The sequence below is a fragment of the Rhinolophus ferrumequinum genome, chromosome 10 (genome assembly GCF_004115265.2).
Source record: "Rhinolophus ferrumequinum isolate MPI-CBG mRhiFer1 chromosome 10, mRhiFer1_v1.p, whole genome shotgun sequence".
Classification (NCBI taxonomy): Eukaryota; Metazoa; Chordata; class Mammalia; order Chiroptera; family Rhinolophidae; genus Rhinolophus; species Rhinolophus ferrumequinum.
Genome location: NC_046293.1, coordinates 52,920,844 through 52,938,535, shown reverse-complemented (window position 1 = coordinate 52,938,535; position 17,692 = coordinate 52,920,844). Strand labels below are relative to the sequence as shown.

The 17,692-nt window shown below is 48.6% G+C and overlaps 1 protein-coding gene across 1 annotated transcript; it reads right to left on the bottom strand.

The window, feature by feature from the left end:
* Positions 1–723: 723 nt before the first annotated feature.
* KRT18 (keratin 18) lies at positions 724–4,492 on the bottom strand. Its single transcript, XM_033118755.1, has 7 exons — positions 4,002–4,492; positions 3,210–3,292; positions 2,733–2,889; positions 2,008–2,172; positions 1,777–1,902; positions 1,254–1,477; positions 724–905 (listed from the first exon to the last, which is right to left on the bottom strand). Exons 1-7 carry the CDS (start codon positions 4,416–4,418, stop codon positions 788–790), a joined length of 1,290 nt encoding a protein of 429 aa, XP_032974646.1. The 5' UTR covers positions 4,419–4,492; the 3' UTR covers positions 724–787.
* Between the last annotated feature and the right edge of the window lie 13,200 nt (positions 4,493–17,692).

The following is a 17,692-nucleotide window of genomic DNA, read 5'->3' as shown; positions in this document are numbered from 1 at the left end:
AAAAAAAAAGATAAGTTATCATCCCAATCAAAGCATTATTAGCTTTAGATATCCATTGTTTTCACTACTAGATGACACATCCAATCGAAAGCAGAGCTGTAGCATTTCAGTTAGCTTTATAGTGCTTTTTATTACCTAAGTGGATAATTACTTAATGGCACCACCTACCTAGATGGGAACCCCTGGAATAGACTATTCTTTCGCCTGCAATGATGGCATTTACTCCAGTTCTAGCTAGACCTCTAGTGCGCTAAAAGTCATATCCCAATTAAGTTAAGGAGCAGAACAGAGGACCACAGGCTTCGGGGCTGAATGTGGGAAGGGTTGGGAAGCACTGGGCAGTGGGTCAAGGATGCAGCGTGGCAGGGGTGGGGAGGGCCAGCTGTGTGCTTCGGTCCTGCCTTTCTCTTTCCTTTGCCCTCTGTTCTTGTCTCCACTTCCTTCTCAAGCTCAGATTTCTGGTAAGGAGCACCTGTCAGGCAGGAGCCTTACGATCACCAGATCTCTTCAAGGCTAAGATTTCACAGTTCTATTGTTGTTTTCCCCGTGCCCTTGGCCCATTCCCTCCTCTTTCTCTGAGTTGTTTCCAAGAACCCAGACCCTTCCTCTGCTCACTTCCCACCTATATGAAACCCCAGCAGTCAGAAGTGATTCTTGCCTGATCAGAGATAGGATTATTGGGTGAGGGGATTTGCACACTACCAAGGAAGACTCAAAATGATATACAATGATCTCTGAACTTTTTATTGACCTATTGTCCCCCAAGAGGTGTCCTGCTTCTGCTTCCTTAACGCCTCAGAATTTTGGTGTCATTGACCTCAGACACCACTTTGCCATCCACAATCCTGCGTGTGGTGGTCTTCTGGATGGAATGCATGGAGTTGCTGTCCAGGGCATCACCAAGACTGTAACAGAAGACCAAACTCCAGTTATAAACAGCCCCGCAGAGAAGGGAGACAAGGAAAAAAAGCCTTTGGATCCCTGCCTTTATCTCCAAATTCCCCTTCTCCACTTCCTCCATAAACGGGAAACGCCCAAGGCCAAATTTCATTTGTATTCTAAGTATGGCTAGGGGCAATACTTAATGCATTCTCTTCTCTAGGAGGGAACCTCTGTAACTGTTACTCGCTTAGAGACGCAGCCACACTCACAGAGTACCGGCCCAGTGCTCAGTGGCGTTTAACAAAAGCTCAGATTTGGGGAGAAGTGGTATCTTGACCCTAGCTTGTGTGGGTAGGAGAGCCCCCACTTACTCAAAGTCTTCCCCTTCTTCTAGCAGGCGGCGGTAAGTGGCGATCTCAGCCTCCAGCTTGACCTTGATGTTCAACAGAGCCTCATACTCCTGGGTCTGGCGTTGCCCCTCTGTTCGGGTCTGGGCCAGCTCTGATTCCAGGTGCAGCAGGATCCCGTTGAGCTGTTCCATCCTGATGGCATGGCGTGTCTCTACCTCTCTCAGGCTGTTCTCCAAGCTGGCCCTCTGTGGGGGCACAGGGAGAAAGGTTGGGTGAGCCTCATATAGTGGAGGGAGAGTCTCTTCAACTTTCAGCAGAACAGTTCAGAACTCAGGACTTCACTCTTTGCAACTTTTTTGAGCACCTACTTTGTGCCAGGTACTAGGGTAGTGGATCGGAGCAGTAGGAAATGCAAAGAGAAACCACTCTGAGCAAAAGGAATTTATGATGGAAGGGATAAGATTTGGGCTAAGACAGGATTGGGCCTTGGCCGACAGAGGTCAGGGGACAGGAGTAGTTGGGGCAGGTGAAGTGAGGCTCTTACCACATTTCTCAATGAGTCCAGGTCGATCTCCAAGGACTGGACTGTACGTCTCAGTTCTGTGAGTGTCGCCTCAGCAGCTCCTTTCTCAGCGTTCTGTGAGGTGACCACTGTGGTGCTCTCCTCAATCTGCAGGGTGGGTATGACCCTCAGGTTCCTCCTCCTTTGTCTGCCTCCCTCCCACCCCCTAGGGCCTCTGTGCCCAGCTGGCATCCATCCCTTCCCTTGGTGTACCTGGTGGGACCAGAACTTGTCTAGCTCCTCTTGGTTCTTTCGAGCCAGCTCGTCATACTGGGCTCGGATGTCGGCCATGACCTTGCTGAGGTCCTGAGATTTGGGAGCATCCAACTCCACGGTCAACCCAGAATTGGCAATCTGGTTTTGTAGACCATTTACTTCCTAAAGGAGAGAAGGACAAAATGAAGAAGGACTCAGAGTAGAACTCAGTAAGGCTCTAACTCTGTGACTGCGTCTTCCAGGGCTATAGGGTCAGTTAGAGAAGAAAACAGAGGAAACTCTCAGCTTTGTACTCTGGGCTTTGTACTCCAGATTGGTAAAATGCCACCCACTTACTGCCCATGCCTGGCCCTCACAGGTGATTTCTCTTTCCTCACTTCACCCTGTCCCTCCATTTACCCTCCTTCCACAAACCTTCTCCTTATAAGTTCTTCCAGGAAGACCTACCAGCTCGACTTGCTGTCACTCCTCCATCACCCCTCACTCCTAGTTCTAGTTGCTTCTACCTTTGTCCTGGTCTCATTCTTTTACCCATAGTCTCTTGACCTAATCATGCTGTAACTCAGGTGACCCACTGAATATGGCAGTAGTTTTAATAAGAGCCCAGGCTGGTAGTTCTAAATGTCACTGCAAGGCTACTTGCAGGGGGCCTGCCCTATCTATTCCCCCACCCAGACTGTGTTGGGCCCTGGTTTCTGGCCTGGGCAGTGGCCCCTGCTTGCCTCTTCGTGGTTCTTCTTCATGAAGAGCAGCTCCTCCTTGAGAGCCTCAATCTCCGTCTCCAGCTGCAGCCGAGTGACATTGGTGTCATCAATGACCTTTCGGAGCCCAATGATATCACTCTCCACAGACTGACGCATGGCCAGCTCCGTCTCATACCTGTGGGAGTGGAGGTGATCAGAGGGGTCCCCCATCTCTGATCCAGAACCTTCTCAACCCATGCCATCTCCTAAGAGCAGCACCATGCCCACTACAAACCAGCAACCGAGTCAAGAATCAGATGGTAATCCTCTGAGCACCGTTCCTGGCACTTGGGGGACTGTTCTTAAACTGGGTTGCATGAATGAATAAATTGATGGAGCCTGACTCTCATCCACCCAGCTCCACCCCCAGTTGAACAAGATCCCACTGTGAGCCCCTAGCTGACCCAGCCCGGGGAGCAGAACTTTCTTAGCTCCACCGCCAGCTTCCAGCCTTACTTGACTCTGAAATCATCAGCAGCAAGACGGGCATTGTCAATCTGCAGAACGATGCGGGCATTGTCCACAGAACTTGCAAAGATCTGGGGGGATTGGTGAGAGAGGTTGCTTCATGAATGGGATGGGCGAGAGTATGGAAGGTGTCATATGTCTCAGTGAAAACTTCCTGGTCCCAGGAATAGCCAGAGGCTGTCGCCTTCCACCTGTGCTCCTCACACTGGGGTCCCAAATCTCAGGGCTCCTACCAGTCTCCTGCTGCCTCTCGTTCGGGCCCTCTGCTGGCTGGCCTGCTTGAAGTGAGCAGCTACTAGTAACAAGTCTTCTCTCTGGCCCTCTCCTGGCATTTTTTCCTCAGTGCACCTGCTTCCCTGCCCCCCCCCCCCCACCCAGGTAGGCCTCTTAGTTTACTCTTACATGACTCAGCCTTAACCATATCCGCTTAACCCTCCAACTGTCCCCACTTGGCCAGCAGCCAATGTCTGCGTCCTCATTATGTGCCTTGTCCCACCTCCCTCTATGCTGTCCACTTTCCCAGCAAAGCTCCCGCCTCCCTTCCCACTATCTCCAGGGAAAGGACCCTTCCATGCCGAGTCACCACTCTTAGGGTCTCTGTGGCCAGGGGTGTGTATGGAAACCCAGGGTATTCCTAGCACCCTCCCTGGCTACTAGGAGGTGGGGTGGAGACAGAAAGGGGGAAGGCATCAATGCGACCCACTCCTGAAATTCCTATCCCTGGGAGAGGGGAAGGCAAACATGGCTGGGAGTTGGGCTACTCCCTCCATGTCCCCTTACCTGAGCCTTCAGGTCCTCGATGGTCTTGAAGTAATGCCCCCAGTCTCTGACCTGGGGCCCCTTCTTCTCCAGGTGTTCCCGGATTTTGCTCTCCAGTGTCCGATTATCAGCCTCTAGGCTCCTCACTCTCTCCAGGTAGGTGGCCAGGCGATCATTCAGGCCTTGCATAGTCTCCTTCTCGGTCTGGATGCCCCCCAGGCCCGCCAGACCCCCGGCCATCCCCGCGGCCAGGCCCCCGGATCCCCAGCCACTCCGGACGCTGGTGGAGTGGGACACAGAGATCCGGGAGCCTGAGCCCCCTGCACCTGCATACACGCTGGCCGCGCTGCTGGCCGGCCGGACCCGGTGGCTGGGCGACTGCACGGAGCCCAGGTTCCGGTAGCTGGTGGAGAAGCTGGAGCGGGTGCTGAAGCTCATGTTGTTCGGGGAAGAAGGCAAGAGGCCAAAGCTCAGGTTCGGGACGCGGAGAGTGCCGGAGCCGCACGACTCAAGTTATACCGTGGCGGGAGGGGGTGGGTGGGGACCGGCCGCGGCAGGCTCCACCCCCATCCCGGAGTCGCTACGCAAGCTTGGGCCACAGGTGGACTGGGGACGGGACACCACGCCCTCGGTTCCAGACCCTTCCCCATCTTCCCCCGCCCCTCGACCTCCTCCCGCCTAGAAAGGGGGTGACGAACCAGGAGGGACAAGGGCAGCAGGTGTTGTGGGCGCTGGTGGGTGTGGTGTCAGGGCAGGAAATGACGTTATTATATCTTTCCCCAGGTAGGGGAGGTGCTAACCGGTTGAGAATTTGGGGGCCTCCAGGGATGAGGAGTGGGTTTGTGAGTGAGTCTGGGTAGCTGTTTTCGGCCTGCAGCCCACGTTCCCACCTGTAGAAGGGATCTTGGTGGAGGGGGGATCCTGAAGCCCCAGAAGTCCCCAGGAAGAAAATGTGGGCTGGAGAAGAGGAAGAGACTCAATCCTGAGCCTCAAATCTGCTGGTTTACGTACTCGACCCCACTACACCTGGTTCCCAGACATGCCCACCTGCTCATGTTCACTAACACACACTCCTGCCCGTCATGTAGATGTGTGTGTGTCTGTCAAACACATTCACTCACCAAGCGTGTTCAGACTCCTGAAGACACACTCACGCCCATAGAGACCCGGCCTCGGTGGAATTAATACTTTGTGACTTGAACAGGGGACCCATCCTCACCTCTACACACCCGTGAATCAGCCTTGCCTACACCCTTGGGTAAACAAATACTACCTGGAACTCACAATTCCACAAATAGTTTTCGGGCACCTACAATAGTGTGTCAGGCTCTGTTCTAGTTGCTGGGAGAACAGCAATGACTTGCAGAGACCAAACTCCCTCCTGGAGATTGTAGTGTGTCCCACATGGGATGGGGCCTAAGAGGACAGACACACACACACCTAGAAAACAGTCTAGCTGAGACTCAGCCCTGGTGGCCAGTCCCCCATACTAGGACTTTTCTGCAGGCTCCTTCCTTCTCTTGCTTCTCCTTAAAAGGCTCTCTAAATCCCAAGCCTGTCTCCAGGGGGCTGTCTCCTCCAGGGAGCACAGGTCAGGCTATGGGTGAAAAGGATGGCGGGAGGGAAGTTGCCACTGCTCCCTGCACCCCTGAAGCTGAATGAACTGGGGGAATCCCGAGGTACTGGGTCTTCAAGTCTGTCACCACCAGCAGCTAGTTTTTCCAGCAGGGCCTGGCATTACATACCTGTCTATGCTCTTTGCTCTGCAGTGGACCTATTGATTCTTATCGAGCTGCCAGCTAAAGTGAAGAGGTGGGAACAAGGAGAGAAGGCCTGGGAAGGGAAGGGAAGGGGGCCAGGGAGTAGCCAGGCAGTGGACCAGCCAGGAGGGAAGAACGTCTCAGATATGGGGGGGTTGGTTCTGGATTGTCCCAGGCCTGCTACCTTTTAGTAGAAAAAACCCCATTGTACTCAATAGGAGCTGGCCAGGGGTAGGTCAGGGTGGGAACTGGCCAGGGGAGGGTCAGCACCTGCTAAAGACCAAAAGGCAAATGGGATGCAAAGTAGCATACAAATGATACCCGCTTATCTTGCATGAAAGGTTTCTGGGAAATTAGAGGTGCCAGCCAGTCAAAGGGGTTTCTCCTTGCTGTCACCTTCACAGTCCTCCCCTGGGTTCCAAAATCGTCAGGTTGTGCAAAATTACACAATAAGTTATATAGGTTAAACATGCGATGAAACTTTGCTATTTTGGTTAGGCTTGCAGTCAGCCAGTTTGGGTACTTTGCTAACTGTGTGACCTTGGGGAAGTCACTTAACTCTGAACTTCAATTTCCTCACTTCTAAAAGAGGAATAATAAAGCCTGTCCAGTCTATCTCCTGGGGTGGGATGTAAATATTAATTATCACTCCCTCATTTACTAAACAAATGCTAATTACCTCTCACAAAGTAAGTCTCCAGGAGGGCAGCGTTGGGAGGTCGATTTAATTGCAAAGATGGCTCAGTGATGTAAGGTCTCTCTGTCACTCAAGACCCCTGTGGAACTTTCAGTTCCACCGGGTATCAAGCCTAGATTCCAGGATTCTCATCCAAGTTCTTTCCCAGATCCTTCTCTGATCCCTCTCCCACTCCAACTGCTCAGGACCTTTTCGAGTCTGTGGAGGTACAGTCCAGGGGCAGGAGCGGGAGAGCTGCCAGTTGAGCCTTATCTCCCATAGCTGATGTCAGTGGCCACATTCCTGACCTCTTGCAGCATCGGGGCAAATACCAACCTCAGGTTTCCAGCACCAGTCTGCCCTTTTCCACCACTTCCAGATTCCTCTGTGGTTCAGGGCCTTTTCACTCTGTCTGAGAGCCTCTGGGAGAGCTGGGGAGGGGGTGTGAAGAAGGAGTTTCGGTCCCCAGAGTCCCAGCCCTGCGGTACTCAGACAGGGGGGATGGGGTGGAAGGTAGGGTGGAAGGGAAAGGGATGATTGGGAAGCTGGTCTTGGGAGAAGGTGGAGCAGGAGGGGCCCTGGTGAGAAGTTCCCGAAACAAAGTCAAAATGTACTTAGTGTAAAGAGACCCAGTAGAGGGGAGTCCTGAAGGAGGGGAAATGTTTCCCTACACCCACCCTGCCCCACATTCCGGTGTCCTGCTGAGGGAGAGCAGGGGCATCTGAGAGGCAGGTTTAACTCCTGGGTAAACTCAGAGATGACCCCAGATAAGGGCGGGTCAGCTCATTCCTCTCCCCTCCCCACATTCTCCCTCGGAGGGCTGAAGCCAAAGGCCCTGGTGAGATTAGGGGATTAGGCAGGATCCTGAAGGTTTTGCTTTTATCATTTAGGCTGGAAATTTCTTGCTCAACCCTGAGGAGGGAGAATAGCAATTAAGGAGGGAGAATAGTTTAGAATAGCAACTGAAGCCTGGGCGTCTGGGTGGGTAGGGGAGGGTCTAGAGCCCAAAAAGGCAGGGGCTGATTCCCATCCACTGTGCCACAGGTGTGAGTGTGTGTTGGAGAGAGTGACAGGGCCCTGTGCTGGGAAAGGTTGGAGGCAGCCAAGTGGGTGAGAGGATGGCCTTGGAGGCTCCCCCCAGCGCTCCTCATTGGAGGGCCCAGCACATGCCAATGGGCTTCCCAAAAGGGGACCCCAAGGCCTACTGGAATTGATTTAAACAATGGATGAAAAAAGTTTGCTGGGAGAGGCTGGGAGACCAACAAATGTGATTAGGCAGGTGGAATGACGCGGGTCGCACCTGGGTTGGGTGCAGGACCCAGCCTGACTCAGGACTTGGGGAATTTCTCTGGACGTGTTCCTGCCACGTTTGTTGGCCCTGGCTCAGCCTGTCCAGTGTGGAGTGGGGCAGGGGTTCCAAGAGCTTGGGCCAGGCTCTTTCCCCAAGGGCTGGGATAGTCAAAGAAAGCTCAGGATTTCTTTTATTTTGTTGCTTCAGTTGGGTTTGCACTCAAGGGGTCATTCCCCTGGGATAAAGGAAGGAACGGTCAGTGCTGAGGAGCACGGGGCTGCCCTCACTGCTGAAGCTCAGACAGGATTCCCTGGAATCTGGCTCTTCAATGAGCTCCTTCTATTTACTTCTGCCCCCCATACCCCCCTGGCAAAGCCAGCTGTCACTCACCAGGCACCAGAGGCTGCCTCTCCTAATCTTATGACCTCTTCCCCTTCTGACCCTGGTTCTCCTGGTCTCCCCTCAGGTACAACCCCATTACCTCAATGCCATCCCCCAGCCTAGTAATCTCTTTCCAGTCTACAGAGTGGGTGGGGTACAGGGATGAGCATGGCATTTGGTGTCATGAGACCTGGGTTTGAGGTCCCATTGCTGGCTGGGTGATCTTGGGCAAATTTACTCGCCTTGGTCTCCTCGGCTGTAGAATAGGATAATAGTTATATCTACTCTGAGAGTTTTCATGAAGATCAAATGAGACAGTCTGTCTAGACTTCCTCTCTTGTCTGGTTCACCCCCACGTACTCCTTTTCTTCCCAGCCCCGTTACTTTGCCCTCACTACCCTCTAGCCTTCTGTTCCCTGCTCATTACTCTTTCTTTCCTTTCAATCTGGGCACAGGGTAGGGGCAGCTAAAACTGAGTCTATGGGAAAGGGGGTGAAATGGAAAAGTAGAGTGGCTGAGAACCTATCTCACAATTATCCTACCCAGGACCATGTCTCTATCAGTCTCTCTCCCTTTGGCTTTGGACCCGGCAAATCTATCAGCAGTGTCTGGGGGAAGTGTCCTGTGAGCAGCCAGAAAGGAGAGGCTATATAGCTTGGGAGAGGCATGGGGTAGGGGATGCAGCTCCCAGGCAGAGTCCAGCCCTTAGGGCCTTTGCACAAACTGAAAAAAGGCGGCCTCCTTCTTGACTCCTTCGCCTGGTGCCCTTGTGCACTGACTAACCTGCACAGACAGATGTGGTGGCCCTGCCTGGAACCGCCCACCTAGAGGATTTAGGGGAAAACTGATGTGGATGCGATGGCCTAAGGACAAGAATCAGACAAAAGAAGTGGGCAGAGTCTGCATGGAGGTGCCCAAGGAAGAAACAGGGAAACAATAGAAGAAAGAGGAGGAGGCCCAGGCTCCCAGGGAGAGACCAGGAGAGAGTGGTATCATGAGGAGAAGGAGTGGCCAGGAAGGGCAGTCCACTGGGCTGATACACAGAGAGATCACCGAGGCTGAGGACACAGAGAACGTTCCAGGAAAGTGACGAACACCAATGCCGGTAGTGACAGCAAAGGAGTGAGTGGGTAGGCAAAGTGGAGGCAGAGCGTAGCCTTTTCTTTCAAGAAGTTTGTCAGGAAAGGGAAGGAAAAAAATAGAACGATATCTTGTTGTAAGGAGCAAGGTGGATGGAAGGTTTCCTTAGGACGGTACAGTTAGCAAGGCTGGTCGACAACTAGACAAGCAATAAAAATAAAGTGTGGTTGGTGTTATGCCAGGGCAAGTCCAGGGAACAATGGGGGGACATTGCAGCAACCACTAACCCAGCCTAAGATCCTGGGGGAAGTGACACTTAAGCTGAAACCTGAAAGGTGCTAGTGCTAGTAGGCAGAGCTGAGATTTGACGTATACATGCTCCTGCCTGTCTACCAATGGGAAGAGCCTGCGGCACACATGCTGAGATACACGGTCTACCCACAAACCATGAAAGAATATGCACATGACTTTGAAGTCCCAGCAGAGGTTGCACAGCATGGCTCAATGACGAGACCATCCACAAAAGAAACCATCTGTGTCCTGGGGCGTCTCTCACCGAGAGATGAGAGGGCAGAAGTGCTGGAAACTCAGAAGCAAAGGAATCCAGGCTTAAAACATTGCTGAAAAGACAGATTCTTGGGGTGCATTGAGTGGGGAAACAAAGGCAATCAGAAGACCTCAGTAAAGGAAGAGTCCAAAATGGGGAATTGACACGATGGATGACAGACAGCAGCTGTATAAAGAGCATGAGATGTGGCATGTCAGAGAGGGGATTATCAGAGTTTGGGGTGATAGCAGAGTTTGGGGTGTCATTTGTGGCTGAAGCTGCTGAAAATCATGGAGTTAAGGATTCAAGGAAAAGCAAAGATGAGAAAAGAGCCTAGATTTTGGAGTCAGACAGATCTGAGTTTGTATCCTAGCTCTGCTGTTTGCCTGCTGAGTGACCTTGGCCAAGTCAGGTGCCCAAGTTAGTAAACTTTCCTGAATTTCAGTTTCCTTATCTGTTGTTCCAGGAATTCAATGTGCATGATAGGGCCTGGAGCATAGCATGTGATTTTCAAAGGTGCTCCCCTGTCTCTTTCGGGAAGAATCACCAGCATGGAAGTTCAAGTCTCTGGTTCAGTTCTACAGTCAGCTGAAAATACAAAGTTAAATAAAAAATGATCATCAAATAGATAATTATTAGAGGGTACAGGTAATTGGGCAAATAAAATAAAGTGCATAGGCGCTATGAAAAGCTCTAAAGTACTATGAAAGGAGGGAATGATTCAGTCATTCACTATGTGTAAGGCATCCACCATACGCCAGACATGTTCTAGGGTCAGGAGATACATCAAAGAAAAGCCAGATAAAGTGGCTTGCTCTCATGGAGTTCGCATTCCAGGTGTTAAAGGATTGGGGTCATGGAAACACTCACAGAGGAGGAAATGTTTGGGCAGAGCCTCAAAAAATGAGTGGTATCATGACAACTGCTAGTGAGATAAGACATTCAAGGAGAAGTCTTTCCAGATAGAACAACAGCGGTGTGACCTGTTACAGCATCCAACCGAGTCCCCTCCGAGTTTCAGACCTGTATCTCCCGCTGGTCACAAGATATTATTCCCCATGGGAGGATTCAAAGAAATCACAAACTTATCAGATCCGTGGCTGAACGTATAATCTTCTACATCTGTTCTTTCCCCCCTGCTTTTTAAAAATGCAGATTTTATAGTAAAATTTGCATACAGTAACATTCACCCTTTTTAGGTATACATTTCGATAGGTTTTGACAATGGATACATTAAAGAACTGCTACCACAAATCAATATCTAGAACATTTTAATCACCTCAAAAGTCGCATTGTGTTCCTTTATGGGCAATCTCCCTCACCCACCCCCAGCTCTGGTAACCATTGATCTGTCCCTACAGTTTTTCCTTTTCCAGAATGTCATATAAATTGAATTATACGATATGCAGCCTTTTGCCTTTGGTTTCTTTCACTTAGCGTAATGCTTTTGTGATTCATCCATGTTATTGAATGTATCAGTGGTTTGTTTCTTCTTATTGCTGTAAAGTATTCCATTGCATGGAAGTACCACAATTTGTTTATCCATTTATTAATACATGGATATTTGAGTTGTTTCCAGTTTTTAGTTACTATGAATGAAGCTGTTATAAACATTTGTGTACAGGTTTTTATGTGGATAAATGTTTTCATTTCTCTTGGATAAAATACCCAGGAATGGGATACTGGGTTATATAGGTGTATATTTAACTTTATAAGAAACCGCCAAACTGTTTTCTAAAGTAACTGTACCACTTTGCATTCCCACCCTTAATGTATGTGGTTGTCTTTCCATTCTCTTAATAGAGTCTTTTGAAGAAAGGTTATTAATTCTGAAAGAGTCCAATTAATCAAGTTTTTGTTTAGTGGATCATGCTTTGGTGCTGAATTTAATAAATCTTTGCCTATCTTAAAGTCACAAAGATTTTTTTCTATTTTCTTCTAGAAGTGTTGTGGTTTTAAGTTTTATATTTTGGCTTATGATTCATTTCAGTTAATGTGTTTGGCATATATATTCTTCCCATCTGTGGCTTATCCTTATATTTTCTTAACAATGTCATTAAAAGAGGTGAAGTTTTAATTTTGATAAAATTCCATTATTGGGCGGCCAGTTTGCTCAGTGGTTAGAGCGCAGAGCTCATAACACCAAAGTTGCTGGTTTGATTCTCACATTGGCCAGTGAGAAACAATGGCTTGAGCTTGGAGCTGAGCCACTGGTGGGTGGCCGGTTTGCTCAGTGGTTAGGGTGCAGTGCTTATAACACACCAAGGTCGCTGGTTAGATTCCCACATGGGCCAGTGACCTGCGCCCTCCGCAACTAGATTGAAAAAACAACGACTTGACATGGAGCTGTTGGGTCCTGGAAAAATACACTGTTTCCCAATTTAAAAAAAAAAAAAAAGTACCCCCCCAAAAACAATTCCATTATCAATTTTTTTATTTTAAGTTTTGTGTTTTTTGTCTTTAATGTAAGAAATCTTTACATAACCCAGGATTGCTAAGAGTTTTTTTCTTGTGTTTTCTTCTAGAAGATGTATAGTTTTAGGTTTTACATTTTGAGTTGATTCTTGTCTATCACGTGAAGTATGGGCTGAGGTTAATTTTTTTTTTCCATGAGGATGTCCAAATGTTGCAGCACTATTTGTTGAAAACTATTTTTTTTCTCCAGTGATCTACCTTGGCACCACTGTGTCAGTCTATTTCTAGACTCTGTTTTGTTCCATTCATGTACGTCTACCTTATGCTGATACCTCACTGTCTTGATTACTGTAGCTTTATGAGACTAGATAGTGTGAGTACAACTTTTTTATTTTTCAAGATTGTTTTGGATATTTTAGGCCCTTTGCTTTTTTATATAAATTTTTAGAATCAGACTTTCAATTTCTAAGTAAAAACTTGCTGGGATTTTAATTGAGACTTCATTCAATTTATAGCTCAATTCAGAGAGAGAATTAGCATCTTAACAATATTGAGTATTTCAATCCATAGCTTGATATATCTCTTTATTCACATAGATCTTCTTTAATTTCTCTCATTAATGTTTTGTGGTTTTGATTGGTTTTCAGCACACCAATCTTGCACATAGTTTGTTTGATTGGAAAATATTTTATGTTTTAAATCTGACTGTAAATGATATTGTGTATTCGATTTCAATTTCTGATTCTTCATTGCTAGTATATAGAAATATAATTGATTTTTGTATATTGATAATTGTCTTGCAACCTTGCTAAGCACTCTTATTAGTTATAGTAGCTGTTTTGTAGATTCTTTGGGATTTTCTACATAGAATATCGTTTCATTTGTGAATAATGACAGCTTTATTTCTTCTTTTCTAATCTGTATGCCTTTTATTTCCTTTTGTTGATTTATTGCACTGGCTAACACCACCAGTACAATATCGAACAGAAGTGGTGATAGCAAGTATCTTTGCTTTGTTCATGATCTTGTGGGGAAAGTATTCATTATTTCACTATTAAAAATGATGTTAGCCATAGTTTTTTTGTAGATGTTCTTCATCAAGTTGAAGAAATTCCTTTCTATTTATAGTTTGTTGTGGGTTCTTAATCATGAATGGATGTTGAATTTTGTCAAATGGCTTTTCTGCATCAGTTGAAATGAACGATGAGTGACCGGCGGCCAGCGTGAGTGGCTGGCAGCCAGCGTGAGTGGCCGCCGTGAGCTGCTGGGAGCGGCCGACCAACGACCGGAGACCGACCGGAGACCGACTGCCTCAGCTGGGAGGGGTGCAAGGCTCATAATACCAGCATGGGCCAGGGAGCTGTGTCCTACACAACTAGATTGAGAAACAACGGCTTGAGCTGGAGTGTTGGGGGGAGGTAAAAGAAAAGGGGGAAAAAAAGAAATGAACGTGATTTTTCTTTTAGTCTATTAGTAAAATAAATTACATTGATTAATTTCAAATATTGAATCAACCTTGTATTCCTGGGAGAAAACCTATTTGATTATGATGTATTGTTCTTGTTTATTGCTGGATTTGATTTGTTAATGTTTTGGTAGGATTTTGCATTAATATTCATGGAGGATATTGGTCTATAGTTTTCTTGTTTTGTTTTGTCTTGCATTGGTATCAGGGTAATGCTGACCTTATAAAATGAGCTAGGAAATGTTCCTTTCTCTTCTATTTCCTGGAAGAATTTATGTAGAATTGATATTATTTATTCCTTAAGTGTTTGGTAGAATTCACCAACAAAACAATCTGGGTCTAGAATTTTGTTTGTTGAAAGGTTTTTAACTAAGGACTCAATTTCTTTACCAGATATAGAACTATTTAGGCTATCTAATTATTTTTGTATGAGCTCTGGTAGCTTGTATGTTTTAAAGAATTTGCCCATTTAATCTAAGTTGTCTAACTTATAGGCAGCAAGTTGTTCATAGTATTCCCTTATTATCCTTTTAATATCTAATATCTGTATCTATATCTATCTATCTATCTATCTATCTATCTATCTATCTATCTATCTATCTATCATCTATAAAATGCATAGTCTTTCTAGAAAGAGGGAGTGGTCAGTGGTGTCCATTGCAATATTCAGGAAGCTCAGATACTCAAAAAAAAGACCACCAAATTTGGCTGTTAGTTGATCATTGGTGGATTTAATAATTTCTGTGGATGGTAGCTGGGGTAAGGTAGGTAGGATGAGGTGAGAAATGAATATGGCTTCTTCTTTTGGGAAGCTTGGCTGGGGAGGCAGGAGAGAGTCAGGGGTCAAGGATGATTTCCCTCCCTCCTTCCTTTCCCTTCTCTTCCCTTCCCTTCCCTTCTTTTCTTTTCTTTTCTTTTCTTTCCCCTTCCTTCCTTCCTTCCTTCCTTCCTTCCTTCCTTCCTTCCTTCCTCCCTTCCTCCCTTCCTCCCTTCCTCCCTCTCTCCCCCCCCCTCTCCCTCTTTTTCTTTTTTCTTTTCTTTCCCTTCCCTTCCCTTCCCTTTCCTTCCCTTCCCTTCCTTTCTTTTCTTTTCTTTTCTTCTCTTTTCTTCTCTCTCTCTCTCTTTCTTTCTTGGCAGAAGGGACTTGTACATGGATATAGGTAGAGGGCAAAAATCCATCCTGAAATGAGGGTGGGAGTAGCAGGACCAGAGAGAGAAGCTATTTGATGGAGCAAGGTTCTGAGTGGTAAAGTTTACAGAGTGGATGCAAGGGCTGCCCCGAGCACAAGGAGTGCCACCTCCACCTCCAAGAAGGAAGTAAGGGTGGGAATGGATATAGATAACAGATGAGGGAGGCACTGTTAAAGATGGTGGTGGCAGCCATGGGGGCCCCTTCGGGCACCAAGAGTTTATGATTCTAGTGACACCAGCTGAGGAGACCCTCTCCTGCTCTGAAGATGTCACTGTCTTTTCCTTAGCCTGGGACACCTGCTCCCATGTTCTGCCTGTCCTCCTCCAGGAAGCCTTCCCTGACTGACACCCTCACACTGGCTCTTTCTAGCAGCTGGCTCAGTTCGCCATTCCCTTTTTGCCCCAGGATAGAGGCCAAGAGCTCCCCCTGGTTCAGTGTCTGTCTGTGTGGAAAAGAAAGCTCTGGAAAGAAAGCTCACAGAAGGGAGTGGGCTGGGGATGGGATTATATGTGTAGTAAAATGGATGGCTTCTTTGTCAGGACTGCCCCTCTAGCTCTCAGGATGGGCTCTGCCCACAGGGGGTGCTCGGTCAGAGAAGGCCTGATTGGCATGGGCTGGGCACCCAGCCCAGTTAGCAGGCTGTCAGCAGGGCCCTCACTCTGGCCTGGGACCTTTGCTCCCTGCCCTGATGGCCCTGGCCTCTGTTGCCATGGCTGCCCCTTAGTTTGGTATAAACAGAGCTCTTCCTCCTCCTCCTCTTCCTCCTCCTCCTCCTCCTCCTCCTCCTGGCCAGCTCAGTGACACCCAAGTGTCTCCTCAGGCATGGCCTGGAATTTCAGGTGCCTCCCCCGCCCCCTCCCGCTCCTCCCGCCCCAGAGGAGGCACAAGGATGACATGGACTCACTGAGTTTAGGACCCTTTCCACCCCCTCACTGTTCTCTGGGTGACTTTACGGTTCCCTCTTGTCCCACCGATGTCCTGCTGGAATTGGGGAGGGAAGGATCAAAGGGCTCAGATTCTTGGCGTCTATCAGTTGGGGTGGTGAGGTGTAGAGAGGAGCCTTCCTGTCCTGGATTTCCTCCTTCGGGCTTGTTTCTGGTCAGTGGATGCCTTCCCGAGGCTATCCAATCCCTGGTGTCAGTGAGAACAATCACAGCTTCTTTCCTCCTTCATCTTCTGGATTCTTGAGGCCCAACGTAAAGGAGAAGAATAGATTAGAAAAAGGGGATGTGGGGGAGAAGAAATAGGGGTCAGATGGCGGAAGAGTACTCAACTGGATAACATAGACTCATAGAACCATTCATTCATTCATTGTGTGAATCAAACAACTTCCTGTCCTGGGTGCTGAGAGGAACAGAAACACGTATAAGACACGACCCTGCTTTTGAGGGAGGTGACTTGGTGCCCGTGTAAGGTCCCTGGACTTGGAATCTGGGGACTCTGGTTTGAGTCCAACGACTGCTTGCTGGACAAGTTACTTCTCTTAGCCTTGGGTTCCTGATCTGTAAGTAAGGATAAATGACACTGAATTCTCAAGGTCATTGTGGGGATCAAGAGAGACAAATATGGTAGACTGACTCATCAACCGATGTTCAATGCATGTTATATGCCCAAGGATCAGGTTTACAATCAGGGAGGGGTGCTCAGCCAAATGTAACCCAGCCCAGGTGTGTCACAAAGACCCATTTGGGGGTCTCTGTGGGTGTGGCCACTTCCAGCAGTGGCTGTGTGGGGAGGTGCTTGCGTGTGGTTTTCATTCAGTAAATGTTTGCAGAATGAATGGGGTGTGCTGGAGCCAGGCCCTGCAGGAGGGGTAAGGTTTCAGCAGCAGGTGCAGGTGACAGGGAGGTGCTGTGGGAAGGAAGGGCACAGCCCTGGGGATAGGGCAGGGAGGCAGCTAGTGCCAGGTGGGGAAGTTCAGTTCTTCTGCCAGATGAGTTTGACCTTTATTCTGATGTCAACGGGAAGCTCTGAGCTGGGGAGTGACAGGATCAAAGTAGTGTTTATAGAAGATCAGTCTGGCTGGGCACCAGGAGAAGACATCTTGGAGCAAAGCAAGGGGGGGACACAGAGGGACACAAGGACAGCGGGGCAGAGGGAGAGTGTGGATGTGTCTAGAAGCCTCAGAGCAGGCAATGATGTCATCTCCCCCTCTACTTTGCAAAGGGGCTGTTCACACCAGCATGCCTCCAGGGGCCTTGTCTCACCAGCCTGCAAGAAGCGGAAAGGACCATGGAAGGCAGGTGGAGAATTTCTCAGGGACACAGACAGCAAGGGAACACTGTCTCCTTTCTCCTCCTCTCTCCATGGGACCGAGGGCCTCGCTCAGAGAAATGGGGTGGGAGGGAGAGAGGAAGACAGGATTGCAGCTAAGAACTGGGTTCCTGGGTTTTCTGGGTCCTGCTCCTGTAGGTGAGATAGGGTGATAGGGTGAGTCAACTGTGGTTTTTAAAGCTAGAGAAGTAGATAATGGTGGCAGAGAGAGTGAGAACACATTAGGCCCCAGGAAGAGCTGTGCATGAACCCTAGAGCTCAGTGACAGAGGGTGTTACCCATCCCTGGGACTTATCTTTCCCAGGAGAGAAATTTCTGGTCTGGGACTGACTGGTAAGAAGCTGAGACCTTTAGCCTTTGTTGGCACCGGTCAGCCTGATCCATCTCTTTCCCCCCTTTGCTCCTTCTCATTTCCGGATGGACCACACACCCTGGAGTGACTCAGGTATGCTGCCTAGGCCCACACACCCCACCCCCCGACCCTTAGCTTGACTCAGCCTGAAATGCTGGGAATGCAGAAATAGTTATCTTAGCTCTCTAGAGGTGGGGAGATAAGGTTTATGGTCCTGGACTGGTCATTCTCTGTGAGGTGGTCTGTTGTGTACACATACCTTCAATTGCATTCCTCCCA